Source organism: Ipomoea triloba, chromosome 3 (genome assembly GCF_003576645.1).
Source record: "Ipomoea triloba cultivar NCNSP0323 chromosome 3, ASM357664v1".
Lineage (NCBI taxonomy): Eukaryota > Viridiplantae > Streptophyta > Magnoliopsida > Solanales > Convolvulaceae > Ipomoea > Ipomoea triloba.
The window spans coordinates 199,321-222,635 of record NC_044918.1 but is presented as its reverse complement, the minus strand read 5'-3'; the positions used below and the strand labels follow the sequence as shown (position 1 = coordinate 222,635).

Genomic DNA, 23,315 nt, shown 5'->3' with positions numbered 1-23,315 from the left:
ACGATAATGTTTAAATCCACTAATCTAATCTTTGAGGCCTGACAACACTACCAATTTTGCATACAAAGGTTGTCGGACTTGGTGATCAATAAGAACAAAGGGGAGAAACCACTTCCACTTGGTTCTCCCATGAAATTTGCTTGCTATCCCTCAACATAGGTTTCAAAATTTACAACTTGCTAACAATTTAATAGTGAAATTTGACATTGTTGGATGATGCTTAACAATCATTCTTGATCTCGAATCACAATTGAAAATATCGTCATCCTTTGGATGTTAAGTGTTATATCAAGGTCCTGCCATCCATTCCTGAAAATATAATAAAGCTTATATCAGCAAGGACCGAGTCTGATGAAACAATATGTAGTAAAGAACATTAAATTAGGGAGGCATGTCAATTAAAACTTGACCAACAACATACAGAAGATTTCCTACCTTGTTTCAAGGAATCAAATTCGCAGCACCGTAAGATCCTATTCCCACATTTTCTTTTTTGCAATTAAAACTCTTTCTTCAACGGTCAATGAGAGAGCATCACCCCGAGGTTCAACCTCTGATACCCAGCCATCCCACTGTAATGCTTTCAGGAACTTTCTTATATGGTTTACAACAGGAAGTGTGTCTCTTATAATGACAAATCCTTCTGGCCGTAGCATGCGGTCCATCTCAATAAGTAGATCCTCTGTGCTACAGCCATGAGACTCGATGTCTGAGAAGACTACGTAGGCATGAAGTAGGTCAAAAGTGCGTGGATATGTTGAAAATGATTCACACCTGAATATCAATGATGATTAGTCCATGTCACTGATATTATTACACAATGTCTAAAACCAAACAAAACTATTGATTAAACTAAAGCATGGATTACACATTGTTTTTATTAAGTGAATTGTTCCTAGCCATTTGAGTTTATGATGTGTTATACAAAGAAAAGAATATCACTCTTATGCTTCTTTACATATTAAAAAAGAAAAAGAGCAACCAAATACCACTTAATTCAACCATACAGCTCGTTATTGTGTAAAGATAGTAGTACTAAGAAAATTACTTACCAATCATGAACAGTTCCCATTAAGCCTCGATCATAAACAATTTTCAATCTAGAAGATGCATTGACAGGAGCAACATTCATCACCCAAACATCCTTGTCTTTGAGGGCAGCAGCAAATCCACCAAGGTTTGAGTTCATGTCCATAACATTTCTGAAGGTGTTCTTCTGCACAACAGATCTCATTTGCTTCCAATAGTCAAGAACTCTATCATGCCATACACTCTGTATCATAACTGACAAGATCACAACATTGACCAAACATAATAGCAATTGGATAGTGGAAATTTCAAGATGGCATACTCCTGATATTCAAGAAACTTACAGTGTCTTTTTGAAATTCTTCTATACTAATACCAATTTCTTTTAAGCGAGGAGGTGCTGCTGTAAGCCTCTGTGGCCAAGGTTCTAGTCCACTCCCTTTGTCCCGATGCATCTCTGCATTAACAAAAAAAAAAAATAATAAATAACTAGTGCCAAAATAACAATTTGTAAGGTAAAATATTTATGTTCATCTCTTTGGAATCACTAGGGATTATTATATATCTAAAAGGAATATTTGGACCATTACTGCTTGCCTCTTGTACTTACTTGGTGAGTAGGGAGTAATGCATGCCTTCATAAGCACATTCCAAGTGGCATCAGGATCATCATCAGAGCTGCACAAGGGAGGTAGCGTTCCTGGATTTCTCTTTGTAAAACAGCTATTACTCAGAGATTTAGCCCATATCACTGTTTGGTCTCTCCTTGAAATCACTCTCCAACACAATCTTTTCAAAAGTTCATGCATAGCATTCCCTATTCTTTGGTTCTCAGGATCATGTGCATATGCTTCTGGTGAGGAGTATACAAAATATCCACCAGGACGAAGCAATCTGTCCAGTTCTAACAAAAGAATGCCATCTCGTTGGAGCCAGTCAATCCTACAACGGGAACAATGTGCCAACTCAAATGATCTACTAGGATAAGGCAGTCTCATGGTGCCCAAGACACCCAATGTAGATGGAATCCCTCTCTCCAAGGCGAACTGTATTTGATTCTCATGTACATCATTTGGAGCAATTGACATAGCTATGATATTGTGTGACAGAAGATATGCCCCAAAGCTAGCAACACCACAACCCACATCAAGTACATTTCTTATCTTTCCACCATTACTGAGCTTTTGATCACCAGGAATTTTGAGCATCTACAGAAGTAGAGTAAAACAGTTACTTTTAATTGTCAGTGATCAGTTCAAACCACATTTAGGAACAGATGAAATACCGCTGCAATAGATGTGATGTACTTGTCAGCTCCATAATGAAAATGCGTTCCCCCACCAGGAAACCTTATTTTGTCTCCCTCAACCACCATCCAGTTCTGGTCTGATTTCTCTGTTGCTAAATGCGTATGGGGTATGTTTGCTTTCCACACTTGGTCCCTACTGGCCGGCCATCTAATTGGAATCTGAACATCTAACAATGACTCATCGGCATCAAATTCAACAGAAAGAAACTTGGCAAAGTTCTTAAAGTTAGCATACTATCTGTCTACACCAAGAGGACAAAAGAATTCCAAGGGAAACATGAGCAAAAACAAGCTAGACCAGACTACATTAATTAACATTGAAATTGGTTTTTTATCCCCATTTGACACGGAATTTTACCACAACAGAGTAAAATAGTAATCTTTTTTTTTTTTTGTACGATTCATAAAATAAGATCACTGAAAACGAATGACTTACTAACCTTGTAACCAACCGGCGGAGGAACGAGGCAATTGTAACGACGCTGCGGAGGTGGGCAATGCCTCTCGTAATGCTCCATCAAAGTCAAGTTCAGCTTCAACCTGGATTGATATATGAAATTCCTATCCAAACATGGAATCAACTCCGAATATCTCATATCACAGACCTACAAAAAGAAAATAATCAATCAATTAACAATCAAGGAACGTACGCTTAGACACGCGGCTATAAGGACCACTTGGCTACGTGTATATTTAATGCAAAGGACAAAAACTCGAGACTCATACATGAATTCTTTTGGGGAGTTCCAGGCTGTGTTCCATATTATCAATCCAGTCTTCGACGTCATCGCCTCTAGCGGTAACGGGATCAGAGCCATCGTCGAACGTGTCAAAGCCTTTTGACAGCGCGGGAGCGACGACAGAACCATTATAGAGACAAACCAAACCGAGGAACACAATCAATCCAATGAGAATGTACTTGAGCAGCTTCGCGGAATGCAGAACGTCTCTCTTATGCTTCATTTTCGCTTCTTCTCGGACATACATATATCTACCAGCAACTAGGGCTCTGATAGCAGACGGCGATTGCTTCTAAGCTAATTAACCCTTGGCTGAAGATCCATATCTGCAAGACAAAGCAAGGAATCATCATTCCGAGTTTTCCTTTTACGGAATCGAGCTCAAAATAAACAGAAATCCTCGGGAATGTATACGCATAATTTGCAGAAAATGGAAATGGAGTTGAAAGTGCACAACGGCCAAGAAATACCGGCGGTTGAGCGCCGTTCTGCAGGGGTCAGTGTTTACTCGCTTTTTTGAGGTGGTCGAGGAGGCTGAGCCTAAGCAGATGGGATCCAGTACGATATAAAGCGCGCTTGGGTGGATATGCTAATGCTATTGGCTGAGGGTAAAAATGCGGTTGACCTTTTCTCAATTTGGGTAAGAAATCGTTGATGGACAGAGGGTTGTTTGGTCTTTTCGATAGGACGGGGTCAAAAAGGATTTGTGAGGGGGGCCCGCTTTTAACCAACTTGCATACTGTCTGCTGCGTTGAGTACTGTGTAGGGACCCACCGCCAACGGTGACTGTTTGTCTGGGGAATTCTCGATTTTGTGACGCGCCCGCGTGCTGTTGGGCCCCCAATCTCGACTCTTACTTTGAATGCCCCATTAACATTTAACAATACTGTGAGAGTCCATAGAAATTCTATTTTGCTTCGCAGTTGGCCCATCATCAATTGCATAATGGATCAAACCAATCCACCCCTATATCAGTTGTTATACGGTGAACCATGGTTCACGCAATGCTATGTGGACTATGATTCAATACAATTATCAAATAAAATTATAGTTGAGTTAAAATGATATTTTAGTATTGTTAAAATTGAATTAGTTTGTGTAAAAAAAGAAAACAAAAAAACAGAGCTCATGCAATAGCGTATATTGTTAAATGATACTTTAGTGTTGTTATAATAAAACTAGTATTTGTGCAAAAATGAAACTAAAAAAGAACTCATACAAATCTGAAGAGTGTGGTTGAGTGACAAAGGATTTTTTCATCCTTAACCAAAGGTTAATGGTTCAATCCTTAAATCAGTGACAACTCAGGGCAAATGGTTGGAGATGAAAAAAAAAAATTGGATGCCATTTGCCAGGCCCCAACTAGAGTCCTTACTGCACTGGGAGTGTTATTCGAAATTCTATCTCCAAAGTTGTTCTTATCCGTCCAGGAGTTCTGGTCGTAGCATAAAACCACATACAAATACCCGGAGTATTCCGGGGTTATCGAACCACAGGGAAGTGGGGTATCAAGCACTAGTTACTAATTATATTCGCAAGAAGCTATTCCTACGTTCACAATGGATGATTATCTATGGATATGCAAACAAAATAATTAAAATAAGGCAAACGGGTTTTTGTATTCAAAGAGGTAAAAGCGGGATTTTTGGGAGTTAAAGTGTTTAATCACCTAGTGCCAATCTAAAGTGAAATAATTATTTGGGTTAAACAAGTGTGGAAAATTGCCATCTAAAAGGGAAAGGTTACTCTCGTAACTCAAACCCAAAATACGGTAATTGGAATACTCACTCTCGTGAGCTATTCACAATATAAGATCGGGACTAAGCAATAAATGGAATACCCACTCTCGTGGGCTATTCACAAATGGAATACTCACTCTCGTGAGCTATTCATAATATATCCCTTAACCAAATTGTCCTCTCTCGAGGTACAATAGTCAAGTGCAATTGTGGGTGCTCTTTGATTCATAGACAAATCTAGCAAGGGTACAAGCAATCATATGCATCTAATTACAAGTATCAATAACATAAATCACAATTGCAACACAAGCAATAAACCCAAATAGATATCTCATTAAAACAAAATAAGAACTAGGCACATAGGTTCATAAACACTTTTATACCCAAAAATCCCAAAAGGAAGTTTAGCCTAACATGGCTAAAATAGATCCAACAATTATTCAATAAAGTTCAAAATAGAAAAGAGAAAGGAAGATATTCTCCCAAATGATGCCTCCAAGCTCTTTTCTTTGATCTCCTTTCCAAAAGTTGTGATGATTTCTTCTTTGGCTTTTGGAGATGATGAAGCTTCTTTTCCTTGTTCTCTTTCCCCTTTTTCTGACAAAAACCAGCAGCCAACAGGTAGGGTTTGGGGAGAAATGAAGCCTTAAATAGTGGGATCCAAAACAGGGACAAATCTGGAATTTTGTTCTGGGATGAATAGTGTCCTGGGCAGGATTCTCGACGCGTCGAGAATGTTTCTCGACGCGTCGAGAATAAAATGGCGAAATTTTTATTGCTCTCTGGAAGGTCTCGACGCGTCGAGAGATGTTCTCGACGCGTCGAGAATCTGCGGTGAACAGTACTTTCGGTCCCATTTTGACTTCTCAACACTTTTGATTCCTTTGCATTGCCTTTTTGCTCCCAAGTGGTTATAATGCAGCACTAAACACACCAAAGACACTCAAACCAAGCATTATACCACTTTAAATAAAATAACAAGGAAAAAGCATTGGAGATAACATTTTAATACACAATTAATTATAAAACCTAAATAAAAACACAAGTAAAATAGGTACAAATGAGAGTGTGTCAAGTTCAATCCCTTCAAAGTTCTTACCCCTCCAAAGCTATAAATACCCCACACTATCCCAACACTTTTCACCACTTACCATCTTTTTCACCCCAAATTATTGAGATTCTCCTACTGAAATTCCCCTTCCTTTCCCCCTATATAAACTCTTTTACCCCCCTCATTTTTCCCCTACACCACAACATCACCTCTGAAATTCCTCTTCCTTTCTCCCTATATAAACCCTTTTACCCCCTTTATTTTTTACATCACAACATTACTTCCTCTCCCCTCTCTCTATACTCTAACCAACCAAAGCACCACCGAACCACCACCAAAACGCCGCCATCGACCGCCGGCCGCCGCCTAACCGCCGTGCACGCCGCTGCCACCGACCGTCGGCCGCTGCCGAACCGCTACTGACCGCCGTGCTCCGCCGCCGCTGAGCGCCAAACGCCGGGAGGGAACCAAGTTTGGATCGTAATAATAGCGCCGCTGCACGGGTCGTACGAAGGAGAGTGCATGCAAGCTAAGCGAGACTTAGACGCTGGGAGGGAACCAAGTTTGGAACGTGAAGAGAGGGGAAGGACTACGAACCGACTCTAGGGGAGACGCAAAGGGGTAGACGCACTCGAGCGGGTGACACGGGCTAGGGACGCTCGGCCTCAACGGCGGACGCTCGGCGCTCAGCGGCGGCTAGGCGGCGGGACGCTCGGCCTCAACGGCTCGGCGCTCGGCGGCGGCTAGGCGGCAGGGCGCTCGGCGTCGGCCTCAACGGCTCGGCGCTCAGCGGCAGCTAGGCGGCAGCCGGCGGTCGATGGCGGCGTTTTGGTGGTGCTTTGGTTGGTTGGAGTATAGAGAAAGGGGAGAGGAAGTAATGTTGTGATGTAAAAAATAAAGGGGGTAAAAGGGTTTATATAGGGAGAAAGGAAGAAGAATTTCAGAGGTGATGTTGTGGTGTAGGGGAAAAATGAGGGGGGTAAAAGGGTTTATATAGGGGGAAAGGAAGGGGAATTTCAGTAGGAGAATCTCAATAATTTGGGGTGAAAAAGATGGTGAGTGGTGAAAAGTGTTGGGATAGTGTGGGATATTTATAGCTTTGGAGGGGTAAGAACTTTGAAGGGATTGAACTCCTGGACGGATAAGAACAACTTTGGAGATAGAATTTCGAATAACACTCCCAGTGCAGTAAGGACTCTAGTTGGGGCGGTCACGGATGAAAATTTATGTTAGAGCGAGCTTAATCTATCAGCAGGTTTTTAACTAACTCATTAGCTCATCACATGCGTATAACACTAAATAATATATGCCATGAAGTTACATCAAATGACAACATGTTTTACAACAGAATAATTTAATAGAATACACCAACAATGTTGTTTAAGCTAGTTGCACATTGCAGGCTTGCAGCATTATAGTTGGTTCATCCAAATAAAATACTATAAGCATGAATATTAATTATCAACAATGAAATCTTAGTATATCATACCATGTCATATATAATAATGTCGTGCAAATATTTTGCCTATAACGTTGGCGTCGTTGAGCTACCATTCTGAAGGTTTGAGCAACATGCAAATGCCTAACTGCACGTGTAATGTTTGTATACATACATTCCAGCTTAGATGCAATGTTTTCACATTTATTTTTCATCCATTTTATTTGATAGAATTAGAATCTATAATATGATGATTAGACAGCCACCTAAAAATAGTTTGAATTTGCGCATTAACGTAACTAATCTACGTGCATCTCCAAAAGCGCGTTAAATAAATAGAAATTAAACGTTATGAATAATGATTTTTTTTGTTTGTGCTCTTACACTGCAGATTAACAATCACAAATTATTACTAATCATGTAATATTAACGTCTGATGTGATTTAACTTGGATTATAAAAAAAAACGATGTTAAGATGAAGGATCAGTAAATGGAAGAGACGAGGAAGTTTGGATAATATATAATGGTCTCTATCCCGTGAGTTCCACCAACCTTTCGACAAAAGGAATCAAAATGGCATTCAAAGCTTATCAATAATCAACTTTCTTAACGTGGATGCTCAAACAAACTAAGGAAAATACTTTTCCAAAAAATGATTGTTAGATAAACCCAGAAAATAACTATGATGTGGAGGGAGCACCAATGAAGAGTTGACATGTGTAAATTGCAGAACAGATTTAGAATAATCTCTCTTTGGAGTACAATCCACTAAAAGGAACGAGGACTTTTAGGAGCCATTCTTTAGATTTATATATTACAGAGTATATCATATATTAATATACCCAAATCATTGAGAGAGAGGAGGCCGGGCCAGACACTTCCTCGTGCCTGCGCACCTTTAAATCTGCAAAAATTGTATAATAAACAAATATGTAATTATAAAAACAATCATTTCTATTGCTAAAAAAATTCATTTCTTGTAGACCCGTGAGATGGTCAATAGCTTCAACTTTACCCTTCTACTTTACATGATGAACTTTAGCCTTGTGTAGTACAAATCATATCAAAGGTAGGGGTAAGGTATTTGTTTTCATTAGGTAGAAATATGAATAGTTGAGATAAATATGATTAGTTTTATTATTATTTGAGTACCATACAAAGAAAATACCATAAGATCGAATATAAGTGATTGTAAAATAGTTCATCAAATGTGACCAAATTACTATGATTTACATACAAGTTTACAACTGATATCCAAATGTTTGTTATGGGTGAAATTCGTCTTATGTTTAATAGTTTGTGTCATAATACATAATCTATTGTAAATCGACTAACATAACGCATTTTGATTAATTGATATCATAAACTAATCCAGCTGCGTAACCAAAAAAAAAAAAAAAAAACACTAACAATATATGTAACTAGTGTTGTAGATCTAAGTTGACAATACTAACTCTTAGATCTATCTTAACTTGAGTTTACTCTTGATAAAATCATTTAAAAATATTGGGGGACAGATGAAATCATCTAAGCTCAAAGGGGTTGAGAGCAATTAGCCCATACAAATAAACAGAAATATGGTTCAATTTTCTCAGTTCTTATATCGTGGACCGCGGTTCACAATGCATTGTGGACCGCGGTCCCAAAACGACGTCGTTTTAGTAAGTGGGAGATGGAGCCCCGTAATTGACACTACAGTTCATTCCAAAAGATACTGCCTTACATTTGTTTTGATATTATCGAATGAAACTGTAGTTATATCAAAAAGTAACTGTAGTTGTGTTGAAAAGAAAGTGCAGTGTATACGAAAAGATACTGAATAACAGTTTCACATTTGTGTTTGATATTATCGAATGAAACTGTAGTTATGTCAAAATGTAACTGTAGTTGTGTTGAAATGTAACTGCAGTGTATATGAACAAATACTGAATAACAGTTTCACTTTTGTGTTTTTATATTATCGAATGAAATTGTAGTTATATCAAAAAGTAACTACAGTTGTGTTGAAAGGTAACTGCAGTTGTGTTGAAATGTAACTGCAGTATATATGAAAAGAAAGTACAGTATATATGAAAAGAAAGTGAGTGGCGCGAATTCATCCGTCTGTTTTCATTAATTAAAACGACGTCGTTTTGGGACCGCGGTCCACAATGCATTGTGGACCACGGTCCACGATATAATTTGCTCAATTTTCTCCATCCATTTTGATTCTCACCACCTTTTCCCCCAACTCTTTTCCAACGAGGCTGAAAATTTTCAAACGATTCGAAATTCGATCTACCAATTTTCCCGCAAACAATTTTGAAAAATCGAGTGCCAACACCACGAGGAAAATGCAGTAGAGATTCCGTTTTCTATTGTCCAGGTGTGTTCTCGCTGGCTTCCTTCGCCATTCCATCATATATTTAAAGAATGCAGATGAACTGCTCAGATCTCAGTTGTGTTCGTTCTGGTTAAGTCTTGAATTTGGTTCTGGTTAAGTTTTGAATTTGGTAAGTGTGAAGGTCAGATTACCATTGCGTACAGTCGACCTCAAAATTTGACTGTAATTATATATATAATTTTGTTTGCTTTACTTGCATAGGAAGTTGTGGGTCTACCTACGTTTCTTTCAGTCATTTCTTCTTCTGTTTATTTCATTTTTATTTGGGTGTGAATTGCAACGCAATAAACCTAATTGCGTGTGCTGAATTGGTTCTTAGGCATGTTGTGCACGAAAATGTTTGATTTTATCATTTGGCCGGAAAATTAATATAAATTCGTCTCGGTCGTTGAGGGGGACTTTCCGGAAACTACAGTATAAGGAAAAGTCTTTTTCTTTTTGCTGTCTTAGCCGCCGAACTCTTCTGGATTGTCTGCCACGTATAAGTATACGACTATATATGAGGTCTCCGGTATATCCGAATCTCTGAAGTAGGCTTATAAGAACCCGTGATCCCGCGAAAGCGAATTTTTCTTTTTTCTTTTTCTAATTATTGCTGTGCGTTGATTCATTGATTGTGTTTCTCCAACTCCTAGTCAATCTTATACGTAATTGGGTTTTTGGGCGATTGATTTCGACAGGTGTTTCGGATTAGTTGTGGTGTTTGTTTCTGGACGGCTGAGAGTTTCCATCTGAGAAATCAAGGATCTTCGTAGAGTGAGTTATAGGAGCGGTAATTGAATTGATGGGAGGGAAGAGTTCTAGGGACGATAGTTGGAGGCAAGCTTCGAGGTCAACTTCGTCTTCTTCGTGGAATTACGAATATCCTCAAACAGCTTATCCGCCTCAACAACCACAAGAAAGCTACAATTACCCTGTTCAGCATGCTTATCCTTCATATGCCCCTCCTCCTCCCCAAGAGCAGCAATATCCCCCGCCTTCTCGAAATTTTGCCTCTCAGAATCATGCGCCGCAGAGGAGGCTTGACCGGAAATATTCAAGGATTGCAGATAATTACAATTCATTGGAGGAGGTATGAATATAAGCAGCCTTAGATGCTGGATCTTGTTGCCTGTTTACATTTATCTGTACTAACTAATTAATCTGTTATATACTCCGTATTAAACATGGTGTGAACACTTTACTCTTGAGGAAAAGACTCTAAACAAAGTCAAAGTTTCTGACAATTTGATAAAGGGAACCCTCTTTTGTGCCATGTAAGGACTAATAGTCAATCTTATACAGTAATACTGTCTCATGACATCTTATGCCCTTGTCTATGCAAACAAAATTAAAAGGAAAATTTGTTTATAATTTGGGAAATAAAGACTGTAATGCACATAGGAAGGTGAAGGAGATTAGAAGTGTGGCATCTTAATATCATTTTTGGTGCGAGACATATACACAAGGCCAGGGAATGAAATGGTATGCATAGAACAATGCCTTGAAGCTGAAAATGTTTGATTTTTAGGCACTGAAAGAAGAATTGATTACAGATGAGTGTTCACTTACTGAATTGCTTGGGCTTTACTTGGAGTTATACATATTTACAAAGAATGAAAATCTGTTACATTTCCTCACTTCGAAATGACGGGCATTCATGTCTCATATTAAAGATTATTTTTAGTTATCCACTTATCCATTGTGCAATTCTACATCTCTCCCTCAGTCTCTCTATTTTATATTAGTATGCAGGATTGCAGGGTTTTTTTTCCTAAGGATGTTTTTTTCATCACCATAACATGGCAATTTTTCTCTCTCTGAATCACTTATACACCACTGTAGTATACATGTTTAGAATGTTTGTGATGCCAACCAATGAAACACTGTTCTTTGCAGGTAACTGAAGCTCTTGCACGTGCTGGACTGGAGTCATCCAATCTTATTGTTGGTATTGATTTCACAAAGAGCAATGAATGGACGGGTAAAACATTTTATCTAATCAGATTGCTAATTATGTAGAATAAGTGATTCTGAGTTCCCTGACACCTGTAAACTTTTAGGTAAGAAGTCATTCAGTGGGCGAAGCTTACATAACATTGGACATGGTCTTAATCCCTACGAGCAAGCAATCTCCATTATTGGGAAAACTTTGGCTGCCTTTGATGATGATAACTTAATCCCTTGTTTTGGATTTGGAGATGGTATTTACAAGAGTCTTTGTGCTTTTTGTTTTATACTGTAAATGTTATTGTGTTTCTGTTCTAGTTGAATAATTGCATCGGCAGTGAGATTTATTTGTTATCATGTCTTTCTTTCAATTTGCAGCATCAACTCATGATCAAGATGTATTCAGTTTCTATCCTGATGAAAGATTTTGCAATGGTTTTGAGGAAGTTTTATCTCAATATAGGGAAATTGTCCCCCGACTAAAACTTGCAGGTCAGAATTCTACTTCACCTGTTGTATTCTTGCTTTAATAGAGAAGCAAGCTGTTTCGTTAATTAGCTTAAGCCTCTTGCTTTCAGGACCAACATCTTTTGCACCAGTCATTGAAATGGCTATGACTATTGTTGAGCAGAGTGGAGGACAGTATCATGTTCTATTAATCATTGCTGATGGACAGGTATTTTTTTTGGTTATTAACTAGACTAGATGTGCACAGATCCATCTGTTGCTGCCCTTGTTTGAATTCTGGGTCAGTAGTGACTACATTCATCTTGTTTGCTGTTTTTTAAACAGGTAACCCGTAGTGTTGATACTGGGCGTGGTCAATTGAGTCCACAGGAACAAAAAACAGTGGATGCAATTGTAGAAGCAAGGTATCTTGTATGATTTTCTTATGTGTGAACCTTCTAGATGTAAATTTTTCTCCAATAGGCAATATATGTGTATTGTTAATACTTTAGTTTCATTATAATGACATGCTGGTGCCGCTTCCTTGTTTCTGCAGCAAGTTTCCCCTGTCTATTATTTTGGTTGGGGTTGGAGATGGACCTTGGGACATGATGAAGGAGTTTGATGATAATATCCCAGCAAGGGAGTTTGATAATTTTCAGGTTAGTTATGATTTCTTATCAGGAATACTTACTTCCCCATTTTACCGTCAACCTATTCCTTGAATATGTCTTGCTGATCATTTACGGCCTTCAAATCCAGTTTGTCAATTTTACCGAGATAATGTCAAAATCAGTACCTCAGTCCCGGAAAGAAACAGAATTTGCCCTTTCAGCATTGATGGAAATTCCTTCACAATATAAAGCCACAATGGAGCTTGGTCTCTTGGGGTATGCCTTCTTCTCTCTTTCTGCCCACCCCTCCTCCCGTCCCACTCCCCACATCTAACCGTTGCTTGTATGGGCTATAACTAAAATGTTTGCTTGTTTCAGTGAACATAAAGGTAAATCTCCTGGAAGGGTTGCCCTTCCCCCTCCCCTGTATGGTCCGGCTTCTTTGAGTGGTTCAAAGCCCTCGAGGGGAACAAGTTTTCAGCATACTTCAAGTTCTTACTATGACTACAAGGACCCTGCTAGCACAGTTTCTAGTTTTCCACACACCTCAAGTTCTTACTATGATCCCAGAGGTGAACCTACTCCTTCTGCACCTGTCTCTACTTACGACAATCAGGTAACACACTTTTCTTGCTTATGGACATCTTCCAATCTTTGCTTATGGTGATTATTACTTACGAATATACATTTTCCCTTTGTTATACAGGTTTGCCCCATTTGCCTCACTAATCCCAAAGATATGGCCTTTGGTTGTGGGCATCAGGTTAGCATTGCATTTCATTTCCTTTCTTTGTTGGTCTTCAAGAAAGTTGATTGAGAGATAAATATGATTGTAACAGTTTTCATGTTTCTGTTCATGCAGACGTGTTGTGATTGCGGGAAAGAGCTGGACCTCTGCCCAATATGTCGCAGTTCAATTCAAACTAGGATAAAACTGTATTAAGCCATGTAGTTTTCGTCCAAGATTTTTCAACCCTTTCTCTGACAGAATAGTATTTGCAGTGGTTGGTTTGTGCGTTGTAAACATTTGTTGATTGGCATTTTTTGATTTGTTTTCTGAATGATTGAAAGGGATGGATGTCTTCGATAAATAAGCATACTGTGTATCCTTGTTTAGACCACCCTAGGTTAACATTGTTGTGTATTAAACTACTCCGTATTAATCTTGTTCCGTCCAGTCCGGATGTCATATGTATGTATATCTATCTCCACTTGAAGGTGAAATTTAATTCGATCATTTCGACTAGTTTAAGAATAATTTAGCGAAAATCACTGGTTTAAGAATAATTAATGTTTTGCTGCCAAGCATTAATTGTTAAGTACTGATGTTGACTATATATTATGACGATGGGAAGCCATGGTCTACATGAGAGAAACATTTGCCGTCAATGCTGTGAAAGTGGTTGTATATTGCCGCAGTGCAGCCACGTTTCTTAACTTAGAAGATATATAGTGTATCGTCCTGAAAGGAATATGGAGTGAAACTTTATCTGGTAACGTAAAAAAAAGAGTATATTATATATAGCTAGAAATATAAACAACAATAATGTCCATGGACGTGACGTGCAGATATTGATAACCACTAGGCACTAGCCATCAGGTGGGCGGGTAGAGCATTGAATGCCCAACAAACACCAAACCCAATCTGTTTCGCAAAAGAATAATACACTTTCATTGATGAGCATGAGCTGATACATTGCAGAACAAATTAAACAACTCCTTCAATTTCTTTCAATTCGGTATTTCAGATCAGATCATATCATGGCGTCAACAATGCCTTTCAGTTTCAGATTCTCCTACCGCAGGCTGAAACAAGAAGGCGTTGATGCGGTGGAGAAAAAGGCGGCATGGAGGCTAAGAAGCAGCTCCGGCAGTTTCCGGCTGAGGAAGCGATTGAGGATTAAGATTCCACGGTTGACGGCGATGAGAAGATTGTTGAGGAAGAAGGCGAGAGTGGTTGTAGCTGCGTGTGCTAGAACTGCCAAGAGATTGAAGGAGAGTAAGTCCCATTTGGGGGATCTTTTCGCCGGCAATTACTTGTTCTTGCAAGTCACCCCTACTGCCTTCAAATCACAGAATCCTAACAAATCTCTCCAGCTTTTACACCGCTCATATGCCGTCACCTCCGTAATCCAAAAACAAAATACCTATTTTTAGACCTTGCCATCTCTCTTCATTAGTTCATTATTATGTTTATGCCTCTGGTTGAATTTGTTTGTTGCTCAGATCAAGAGTTGAAAGGCAGACATACAATAACGATGGTGGTGTACTATTGATTATTGAAGTCTGAAGATATGTTCATACTATTAAATAAATGGATATTCTTAATAACGAGTAACTATGGAGTATTTCTTATTAAGTGTATTTATTTTATTAACGGAGTACGTAATGAATTTCAATTGGGCCAGCTTCATGGGAATCTATCAAGCTTTAGGCCCGGCCCAGTATTAGAATGCCAACTACTGCTTTAATTAATTAATTTTACAATGGAAATATGGAAATAGACTATATATATATATATATAGATAGATGTATGCGATAGCCGTCCCGTCGGAGTAGGAGAGGAGCTTTCCCCTTAACGATACCTCTTCGCCCGTTCACCGGAACTCTGCAGTTTAGACAGCGACGTCGATACTGTGTACGTTCTGTTATTTGACGCTGACGCAGGTTTTTCCCTCTCGATTGTCAGCTCCGCTGAGCTTTTACGGTTGAATATTGTGCTAAGCTTCAAATATCGCTGTTGAAGGTTGGCTATCTTTCTCTAATCAATTATTCCGTTGTTTGATTGTAAATTAATTGAGTTATCACGGAAAACTTTGGTTTTAGCATTGAGAGAATGAGAGATAGAGGTTTAATGGGTTTTGCGTCGTTTTTGGTTTTATGAAATATATATAAATAAATAAATAAATATATAATGTAATATGTAATCAAAGTGAAATCCCTAGTTCCCTGCCTCAGCCGCCCCTCTGTGATTCTCCATCTCCTAGTCCCTCTCTCATTCTCCCACTCTCCCAGTGACCAGTCTGCTATTCTCCCTCAGGCCTCACTGCGACACCGCCGACACTCGCCGTCTCCCTCGTCGTCGTCTGCTCAGTCCAGCAGTCCTCCACCGGCGGCCGGCCACCACGAGGACCTCGAGTCTTCTCCGTCGTCTGCGACTCTGCTCCAGGCCACCACAAGCCCACGAGGTCCGAATGAATAAATTTCTTTTATATAAATTTCCAAGAGTATTAATACTGCCTCGGTTTGGTTAACCGAATGAATAACTTATTGCACACCCCTAAACTTAACTTTATTAATTGTATCTAGTTTCTGGGATAAGAAAAAGAAAACGAGAACTGTAGTTGCTTAGACACAAAATTGCAGACTATGAAAGGTTATCCCAAAATTCCAGGGGGAAGCCTATTGAAATTTAAAAAGGACTGAGGTCTGAGATTGGGCTGAGGCCTAGTATTATTGATCTATTGCTGCATATTAGCATTATAAATTCATAGCCAGTGCCCCTTGTTGCTTTTTACTTGCAGTTTGCAAGACTAATATTCATTATCACTTTGTGTTTTGGGCTCTGCATTAGTTAAGATGACTGAGGAAGATTTGGAGGTAAACGATTCTGCTGGTGAAGATGGGATAGAAAATGATGTTAAGGTTGAAAAACGAAAAAATAAAAGGAAGCAACGGTTAATGGAAGAAGCTGCAAAGGCTGGAAAGCGTGGGATTTGTTACTTGAGCCGTATACCTCCACACATGAATCCTGTGAAGCTCCGTCAACTTCTTTCTCAGTATGGAGAAATTCAGAGAATTTATCTTGTACCTGAAGGTTAATCTAATCCTGTCTACCATGCAAAATGAATATTCAGTCTTCAGTTATTACTTGTTTCTAGTCTTTTTTGTCTAACATTATACTACATAGCTAGTTTATCACAAGCTTTTCAATAACTCTTTTTTGTATGATAGCACATTGTTCCTGCAACTCATAAACATGTTTATCTTACAGATCCTGCTGCACAAATGAACCGTAAACGGGCAGGTGGTTTTCGTGGACAAGAATTTTCAGAAGGGTATGCAATTGCAACATGAAAATTTTATCATAAATTAAAACACTATGTTGATAGCAAGATAGAACCATATATAGATGTACTTTACATCCCCAGTTTTGTATGACATTGTTGGATATGAAATGGCTAAAAATTATTCACGAATGAATTGCTTTTAATATTCTATACATGTGTGTGTGTGTGTTTATGCGGATATGCCTGGGAGACAATTATGATAACCCATATTTGTAGGTGGGTTGAGTTCACGACAAAGAGCATTGCTAAAAGGGTTGCTAAGATGCTAAACGGTCAACAAATAGGTATCTTGGCTTTCTGTGCTTGCTTTTTGTGAGTTATGTGGAATGGAAATTTCTATAATTCTCAAAGTTCTCTTTGTTTTCAGGCGGCAGGAAAAGGTCCTCATTTTATTATGACATTTGGAATATCAAGTACTTGAGTAAATTCAAGTGGGATGATCTCACTGAAGAGATTGGTAGGGAGAACATTTTCTATGACTAATCTTTTATTGCATGCATGTCCAAACATAATTACCTGACACAAGAAATGCTTGCAGCATACAATAATGCTGTTCGGGAACAGAAGTTAGCACTGGAAGTTTCAGTTGCTAAGAAGGAAAGAGATTTCTTCCTCACACAAGTTGATAAATCTCGTGCCTTAAGTGCTATTGAGGAACGGTTAAAGAAGGTGCAGAGTCTTCTTAGCCTTTTGATTCACGTACTACTGATTCATAACTTTTACCTTAGCCTTCAACTATGTCATCCTTTATTCATATACATCTTTATTGTTATCTTGTTCATGCAGAAGCAGAAAGTCCAACAAGAGTCGGTAGAAACTTCTAGTTCTGTGGATAACCAACTTATGCCAAAGTTGATTAGGCAAGTTACGCAGAAGAAGGCAGTGGCAGCAGGAACTGGAGAAAGCAAAACTAAATTGTCTAGGGATACACTAGCTGCAGTAATTTCCGCAATCCTTCTCTTTGGTCAACTGCCCCAATCCCACCCACTCTTTCTTCTGCCCTCCCTCTATATACATATATAACTGTTATCTGAATGAACACTCACTTGCATGCTTCAGGTGTTTGGTGGCTCGTCATGATTGAATCATTGGAAGGTGGCTTACCGGTGCATGCACAATTTTTTATTTTTTTTTGTGAGGTTGTATTTTCTTTGTGCTTCCTATTGGGCACCATGTAACATGACTCTACTTCTAAGATAGTATTGTAGAGGGAAAGTTCTCAGGGATTAGTTATCACACTTCTGTTTCTGGATCGTGAGGTTTTCAATTTTCATGACACAGTTTTTGAGGTATTAAGATCTCATAAGTATTTTTTTTTTATACATATTTTGTGATTCTTGTATAACTGTAGAACACATATTGGTTGAAGGCAGTTTAATAATAAACACAATATGTAGAGAACATATCAGAAATAGGTAAAGAGACTATAGAGAAGACACACAATTAAATGGTACTATACAATACAAGTATAGGTCTCTGTAATAATAAACAATGACATGTCGAAGAGTCTGGTACTGTATACAGTATAACTTGAAAGAACTAAAATTGAGCTGAGACCAGAATTATAATCAGTCTGAATAACACTCCACAAAAGATGCTGCAACACAATTGATAAGACTAGCAAATCAGCTGCAACATCCACCTCTCTGTGAAACTGCTCCATCCCTACCACCACTAGCTCCTTGAGGTCGGCCATACCCAACCTTGATGCCAGATGACTGCAATAGTTACAAAAATAAAACTATCTCAATAAAGGTGCATTCTAGCATCAATGACTACTCCAGTGACAATCAAGGTTTATTTTTCAAACTACGGGGAAAACAGAAAATGACAAAGTATGATAGCCTATCATTAGTTCACATAATACCAGTCAGAATAAGATTGAGATACAAAAAGATGCAAAACATTAATACCAGCAGGGGTCCCTTGACTATTTCCTATGTTTAATTTTTTGCTTGATTTAGTACCCTAACTACTAAAACGTTACCTTGTCAGGTTTGCCATTAGTTGTCGATCAAATTCAAGGGCAAAATTGTCTTTTCAAGCAAAATTATCTAGTTACAAGACATTGTTCTCTTTACAAATCCATCAATCATTTGAAAATAGATAGTAAAGAGAACATTGATCTTGTTGTTGAATTCTGAAGTTAGAAGGACCCAGGAAGGATTATGGAATTACATAAAGAAAAAAAAACAAGTTTGATGGATTTGTAAAGAGAACAATGTCTTGTAAACAAGATCAATGTTCTCTTTACTATCTATTTTCAAATGATTGATGGATTTGTAAAGAGAAAAATGTCTAGTAACTAGACGATTGTGGTAGAAAAGACAATTTTGCCCCTGGATTGAAGGACAACTAACGGCAAACCTAACAGAGAACCTAACAAGGTAACCTTTTAGTAGTTAGGGGACTAAATCGAGCAAAAAAATAAACAGAGGACCTTTTACATAAATCGCAATAGTTGAGGGACCCCAATTGGTATTAACTCATATTTGCAAATTGCAATACAAACTCATCTCAATCCATCTAGATTCAATACGAGTACATCAATGGTAACTCTAACATGGAAGCAACCTAAATAAGATGATAAAGAAGAATATTTATTGGAAGGCCCAATACAAGCAAGATATACTTTGATATTAATAGGGTTTAAGATATACTTTGATATTGGAACTTACCTCATTGCACACATCAAAAACACCTTCCTGAATTTTCTGAAGTACCTTTGAAGCAGTCCTTATGAAGCCCTGCATACAAAGTGTATCAGCTCAAAACAAAGAAGTTTCAGCAACAAAAATTTACAAAATATCTCTGAATTTGGCTGAAGTGTGTCACCTCCTCAACATTTTGGGCAGTTCTAGCTGATGCCTCCAAAAACAAAAGCCCATTTTCTTTTGCAAATTGCTCACCCTCCTCTTTACTTACAGCTCTTCGGTGAGCAAGATCACTCTTGTTTCCTACAAGCATGATAGTCATATTTGCATTTGCATGCTGCCGAGCATCTTCCAGCCAGCTTGCAAGATGATTGAAAGTCTCTCTCCTTTAGATGGAAATTTAACCAGCTTAGAAGAAGGAAAGTAGAGATTATACCAAATAGAAATCAAAGAAAAATGAAATCCTTGAATTTGATAAGAAAGAAACATGCTGGCCAGTCAGTGTTTATCCATTAAAAGCACACATTATCCCGTATTAGAAATATTATAAATGAATAATTAAAAGAACAATTAGAACCCTTTCAAAAAAAAAAAGAACAATTAGAGTATATAATCACCTGGTTATGTCATACACCAGTAGAGCACCTGCAGCTCCTCTGTAGTATGATCTGGTGATAGATCTGAAGGCTTCTTGTCCAGCCTAGAGAGAAGATAGTTCTTCGTTAAAAATGCTATTCACTACATCAAACTTTCACAAACATAAAATGTAATAAAATAATTGAGAAAAGGATATAAATTACACAAAACATGGAGCATGTACACACTCAGAAGCCTTAAAACATTATGATAATACTATCCGAAACACAAAATAACTGTAGCTAAGCAGGTTTCTTTGTTTAGTTTGGAGTTAATTATGTATTTATGCTGGTTGCAATCTGATCAAAATTTTAAAGGATTCTGAAAATAGTAGAATACATATATGCTGGCTATATGGACCTAGAGCTTCTTCTTTGGACCTGATATTGTAACAGCAGTATCTTCTATTTCCATACCAGAGGAACAAGACATTTTAGCTCATAAAACTGTAAAAATTATGATTTAAAAAAATCGGTTCAAGTATCTAGTTTGTGTGCAGACAATAATTCAAACAAATCAAGTATAGGAACATCTCGGTCGTCATACTTGAAAGCTTCATCTCCAAGTTAACATAAGAGAGCAAGAAAGCTAAACTGATCTGAGATGAAGCCAGTACGAAGCAAAAGTAAACTCACAGTGTCCCAAATTTGAAGCTTAATGGGGCGGCCATCAATGGTGACCATGCGAGTCCCAAACTCAACTCCGATAGTGACATCATGCACCGGATGGAACCTCTTGTCAGTGAATTGCAGTAGCAGGCATGATTTTCCAACCCCTGTTCACATCCAAACAGCCAAAATCGGGAAAAACTAAATTAGGTTTAAAGTTCAGTACAGCATTAAGGTCTCAAAAAAAAAAGTTGAACTTAAAGAGGAGGCTTCACCGGTGTCTCCGATGATTATGTATTTGAACAAGTAATCGTACGACATCTCCAACGGCGACGACGGCAACGTTTCAGGAGGCGATGAAGAAGAAAGGAAAGCAACTATATCGCAGCTACAGAATGAAAGGACGTGCAAGAAAAGAAAAGATTATAGTATAGATAGATGTATGCGATAGCTGTCCCGTCGGAGTAGGAGAGGAGCTTTGATACGAACTCGTACCAAGCCGGCACCCCTTTGAGTGGATGCAGACTCCGAGGATGGAATTAGAGAGGGAAAATCAGTGAAAGATAGATAGCAGGAGAATGAAAGTTGGAATAATTCACTTTGTGTGCTCTTCCTGACATGCAAGGGTGGTTATATACTGAGTTACTATATTTATGAGTATGATTCTTAATATGATATAATAACATATTAGGACTAAACTATACTATCCTATTACGAATAGACTTATGCCCTGTTTGGTAAATAGTTGTTGGCTGTTTGGGTTGGAATGTATGATTTTGTCACGCCCCACTTCTAGGACATGACCAGGCCGTACCGTTACATGAAACCTGCAACAATACGAAGCCTAACCATACCTACTTCTTATAACCTTTAAAACAACACTTGAATGCATAATAGTTCCACAACCCAAAATGGCAATATGTAAAGAACTAGTTCTTCCCAAAAACTCATCAATTCACCACTATTAAATATTCACAATCAAGAGTAGTATGTCTAAAATACATCACAAGCACCAAAAACTATACATAATAGGTTATCAAAAATACAAAGGGTCAAAGATATTATCCAAGACAAGCAAAAATCTATGATAAGCTCCAATACTAGGACTAAGCATCCAAGTTTCAAAAGCCACCTTCAAGACCCCACCACTTGTGCTCGTGTTAAACACAGCTGTACTCCTTAACTATTCTGAAACATGAGGAAATAAAATTAATGAGCTAATGCCCAGTAAGTGATACTCTTCTCAACCCCGGACCAAGTAACCTAAAAAAACAATAAGCTTTATAGTAATTTAATAGGTGCAAATCACGATCTTCAAACTGTATCGAAGTCATATAATTCCATCATACCATACACAGGTTCTTCAAAATAGCAACTTTAGCTTTAGCTACACGGGCATCAACATTATTTCATAACACAATACTTTCAAAGCTCAAATCATTCTTTAACCCATGACTCATTAACAACCTACACCCACCATTATACCTTGTGGCATATGCCATTATCGGTATAATGATCTAAAAAGACTCGACGGTTCGGAATGAGTCAGGCTCGACGATTCGGAATGAGCCGGATGGAACGTTCCTACAAATAATTCAAAAGTAAAGACTCGACGATTCGGAATGAGTCATGCTCGACGATTCAGAATGAGCATTTAGGAAAGTTCCAAGCCAAACAAAACAAATTGTAGGTTGCCTCATGAGTTTGGTCAAACATTCCAAATAATTCTTATAATCAAATAGCTCGTTGTAGCAAAAAATCGTTTCCTTAACATACACCACATAACAAAGTGCATATCCAAAAGTAATATGAAATCCGTATAGCTCATAACTTGGCAAAACAAATCTGACTTCATAAACTAATAATTGCCAAATAACTTACTTGATCCTCTCTTATAGCAAAACCCCTTAGTACAAATCACACTTACAATTAAAGTCCAAAAGGTCATGTTCACCTATTCACAAAATCTATACTTAGGCATGCCCAAAGATATCTATAATCAAGTTTAATAGTCCAAAAACATATCATAGCACTTCTTCAAACATATACTTAAAAATTAATAATAATAACTCATAAATCGCATAATAGTGAACTCGCACTTTAACAATCATAAATAGCTTGAGTCATACTATATCAAAAGCCCAACATATTGTTAACTCAAACTAATCCTAAAATGGGTATTCCAAGTAGTAGAGATTCCAAAATAGCTAGGCTATGAGTTTTGCAAAATAAGGAGAGAAGAGTTAACCACTTACCTAAAGTTTTGCAAAATAAGGAGAGAAGAGTTAACCACTTACCTAAAACATTGCAAAATAAGGAGAGAAGAGTTAACCACTTACCTAAAACATCCAAATCTTAGCTGAGAAGAGTTAACCACTTACCTAAAACATCCAAATCTTAGCTATTTAGCTCACCCAAATACTCCTTGTCAAAATCCCTAACATTTTCGAAACATCAAATCTTAGGGCTCCAATGATAAACCCAACTCAAAAAGAGTGAAATCTTAGGGCTCCAATGATAAACCCAACTCAAAAAGAGTGAAATATGGAGGTCAAACTTACCTAGAATACTCCAATTACTTGAGACCTAAGCTTGAAGAAGACCTAGAATACTCCAATTACTTGAGACCTAAGCTTGAAGAAGATGGAGATCAAAGCTTCAAGATTT

General features: G+C 38.1%; 4 protein-coding genes across 12 annotated transcripts; 2 read left to right on the top strand and 2 right to left on the bottom strand.

The window, feature by feature from the left end:
* Window positions 1-54: 54 nt before the first annotated feature.
* Window positions 55-3,702, bottom strand: LOC116012826 (probable methyltransferase PMT9). Its single transcript, XM_031252503.1, has 9 exons — window positions 3,549-3,702; window positions 3,065-3,404; window positions 2,779-2,943; window positions 2,315-2,497; window positions 1,640-2,237; window positions 1,374-1,486; window positions 1,053-1,273; window positions 436-774; window positions 55-309 (listed from the first exon to the last, which is right to left on the bottom strand). Exons 2-8 carry the CDS (start codon window positions 3,323-3,325, stop codon window positions 474-476), a joined length of 1,842 nt encoding a protein of 613 aa, XP_031108363.1. The 5' UTR covers window positions 3,326-3,404; window positions 3,549-3,702; the 3' UTR covers window positions 55-309; window positions 436-473.
* Window positions 3,703-9,541: 5,839 nt separating this feature from the next.
* Window positions 9,542-13,926, top strand: LOC116013641 (E3 ubiquitin-protein ligase RGLG2-like). 6 transcript variants are annotated; one of them, XM_031253512.1, is made up of 12 exons: window positions 9,542-9,672; window positions 10,371-10,762; window positions 11,569-11,653; window positions 11,733-11,873; window positions 11,998-12,111; window positions 12,198-12,295; window positions 12,412-12,491; window positions 12,623-12,728; window positions 12,829-12,956; window positions 13,059-13,296; window positions 13,387-13,443; window positions 13,543-13,926. In XM_031253512.1, the coding sequence occupies exons 2-12, from the start codon at window positions 10,475-10,477 to the stop codon at window positions 13,621-13,623; spliced, it is 1,416 nt and encodes a 471-aa protein (XP_031109372.1). In that variant the 5' UTR covers window positions 9,542-9,672; window positions 10,371-10,474; the 3' UTR covers window positions 13,624-13,926. The 6 variants fall into 6 exon arrangements, with proteins under 6 accessions (XP_031109372.1, XP_031109369.1, XP_031109367.1 ...); XM_031253509.1 differs by having other exon boundaries at window positions 9,665-9,799; XM_031253507.1 differs by lacking the exon at window positions 9,542-9,672 and adding an exon at window positions 9,987-10,194.
* A 1,233-nt stretch (window positions 13,927-15,159) lies between these two features.
* On the top strand, window positions 15,160-18,046 carry LOC116013645 (pre-rRNA-processing protein ESF2). 4 transcript variants are annotated; one of them, XM_031253517.1, is made up of 9 exons: window positions 15,160-15,426; window positions 15,721-15,868; window positions 16,260-16,497; window positions 16,675-16,738; window positions 16,967-17,034; window positions 17,118-17,207; window positions 17,289-17,419; window positions 17,537-17,689; window positions 17,810-18,046. In XM_031253517.1, exons 3-9 carry the CDS (start codon window positions 16,260-16,262, stop codon window positions 17,828-17,830), a joined length of 765 nt encoding a protein of 254 aa, XP_031109377.1. In that variant the 5' UTR covers window positions 15,160-15,426; window positions 15,721-15,868; the 3' UTR covers window positions 17,831-18,046. The 4 variants fall into 4 exon arrangements, with proteins under 4 accessions (XP_031109377.1, XP_031109376.1, XP_031109379.1 ...); XM_031253516.1 differs by having other exon boundaries at window positions 16,255-16,497; XM_031253519.1 differs by lacking the exon at window positions 15,721-15,868.
* Window positions 18,047-18,144: 98 nt separating this feature from the next.
* Window positions 18,145-21,253, bottom strand: LOC116013646 (ras-related protein RABB1b-like). The gene is made up of 6 exons (XM_031253520.1): window positions 20,924-21,253; window positions 20,676-20,815; window positions 20,022-20,104; window positions 19,586-19,790; window positions 19,429-19,497; window positions 18,145-18,468 (listed from the first exon to the last, which is right to left on the bottom strand). The coding sequence occupies exons 1-6, from the start codon at window positions 20,967-20,969 to the stop codon at window positions 18,376-18,378; spliced, it is 636 nt and encodes a 211-aa protein (XP_031109380.1). The 5' UTR covers window positions 20,970-21,253; the 3' UTR covers window positions 18,145-18,375.
* Between the last annotated feature and the right edge of the window lie 2,062 nt (window positions 21,254-23,315).

What these genes read in the sequence shown, in the direction of transcription:
- LOC116012826 (XM_031252503.1), bottom strand. Translation starts at nt 3,325, where the DNA reads ATGTATGTCCGAGAAGAAGCGAAAATGAAGCATAAGAGAGACGTTCTG. An exon ending in AACTCCCCAAAAGAATTCAT is followed by an intron (nt 2,944 to 3,064) that starts GTATGAGTCTCG and finishes TTCTTTTTGTAG; the next exon opens with GTCTGTGATATGAGATATTC. An exon ending in AAGAATTTCAAAAAGACACT is followed by an intron (nt 1,274 to 1,373) that starts GTAAGTTTCTTG and finishes GTTATGATACAG; the next exon opens with AGTGTATGGCATGATAGAGT.
- LOC116013641 (XM_031253512.1), top strand. Translation starts at nt 10,475, where the DNA reads ATGGGAGGGAAGAGTTCTAGGGACGATAGTTGGAGGCAAGCTTCGAGG. An exon ending in AAAGAGCAATGAATGGACGG is followed by an intron (nt 11,654 to 11,732) that starts GTAAAACATTTT and finishes GTAAACTTTTAG; the next exon opens with GTAAGAAGTCATTCAGTGGG. An exon ending in ATGGAGCTTGGTCTCTTGGG is followed by an intron (nt 12,957 to 13,058) that starts GTATGCCTTCTT and finishes TGCTTGTTTCAG; the next exon opens with TGAACATAAAGGTAAATCTC.
- LOC116013645 (XM_031253519.1), top strand. Translation starts at nt 16,260, where the DNA reads ATGACTGAGGAAGATTTGGAGGTAAACGATTCTGCTGGTGAAGATGGG. An exon ending in TTGAGGAACGGTTAAAGAAG is followed by an intron (nt 17,420 to 17,536) that starts GTGCAGAGTCTT and finishes TTGTTCATGCAG; the next exon opens with AAGCAGAAAGTCCAACAAGA. An exon ending in CTAGGGATACACTAGCTGCA is followed by an intron (nt 17,690 to 17,809) that starts GTAATTTCCGCA and finishes TGCATGCTTCAG; the next exon opens with GTGTTTGGTGGCTCGTCATG.
- LOC116013646 (XM_031253520.1), bottom strand. Translation starts at nt 20,969, where the DNA reads ATGTCGTACGATTACTTGTTCAAATACATAATCATCGGAGACACCG. An exon ending in AGCTTCAAATTTGGGACACT is followed by an intron (nt 20,105 to 20,675) that starts GTGAGTTTACTT and finishes TCTTCTCTCTAG; the next exon opens with GCTGGACAAGAAGCCTTCAG. An exon ending in CTGCCCAAAATGTTGAGGAG is followed by an intron (nt 19,498 to 19,585) that starts GTGACACACTTC and finishes CTTTGTATGCAG; the next exon opens with GGCTTCATAAGGACTGCTTC.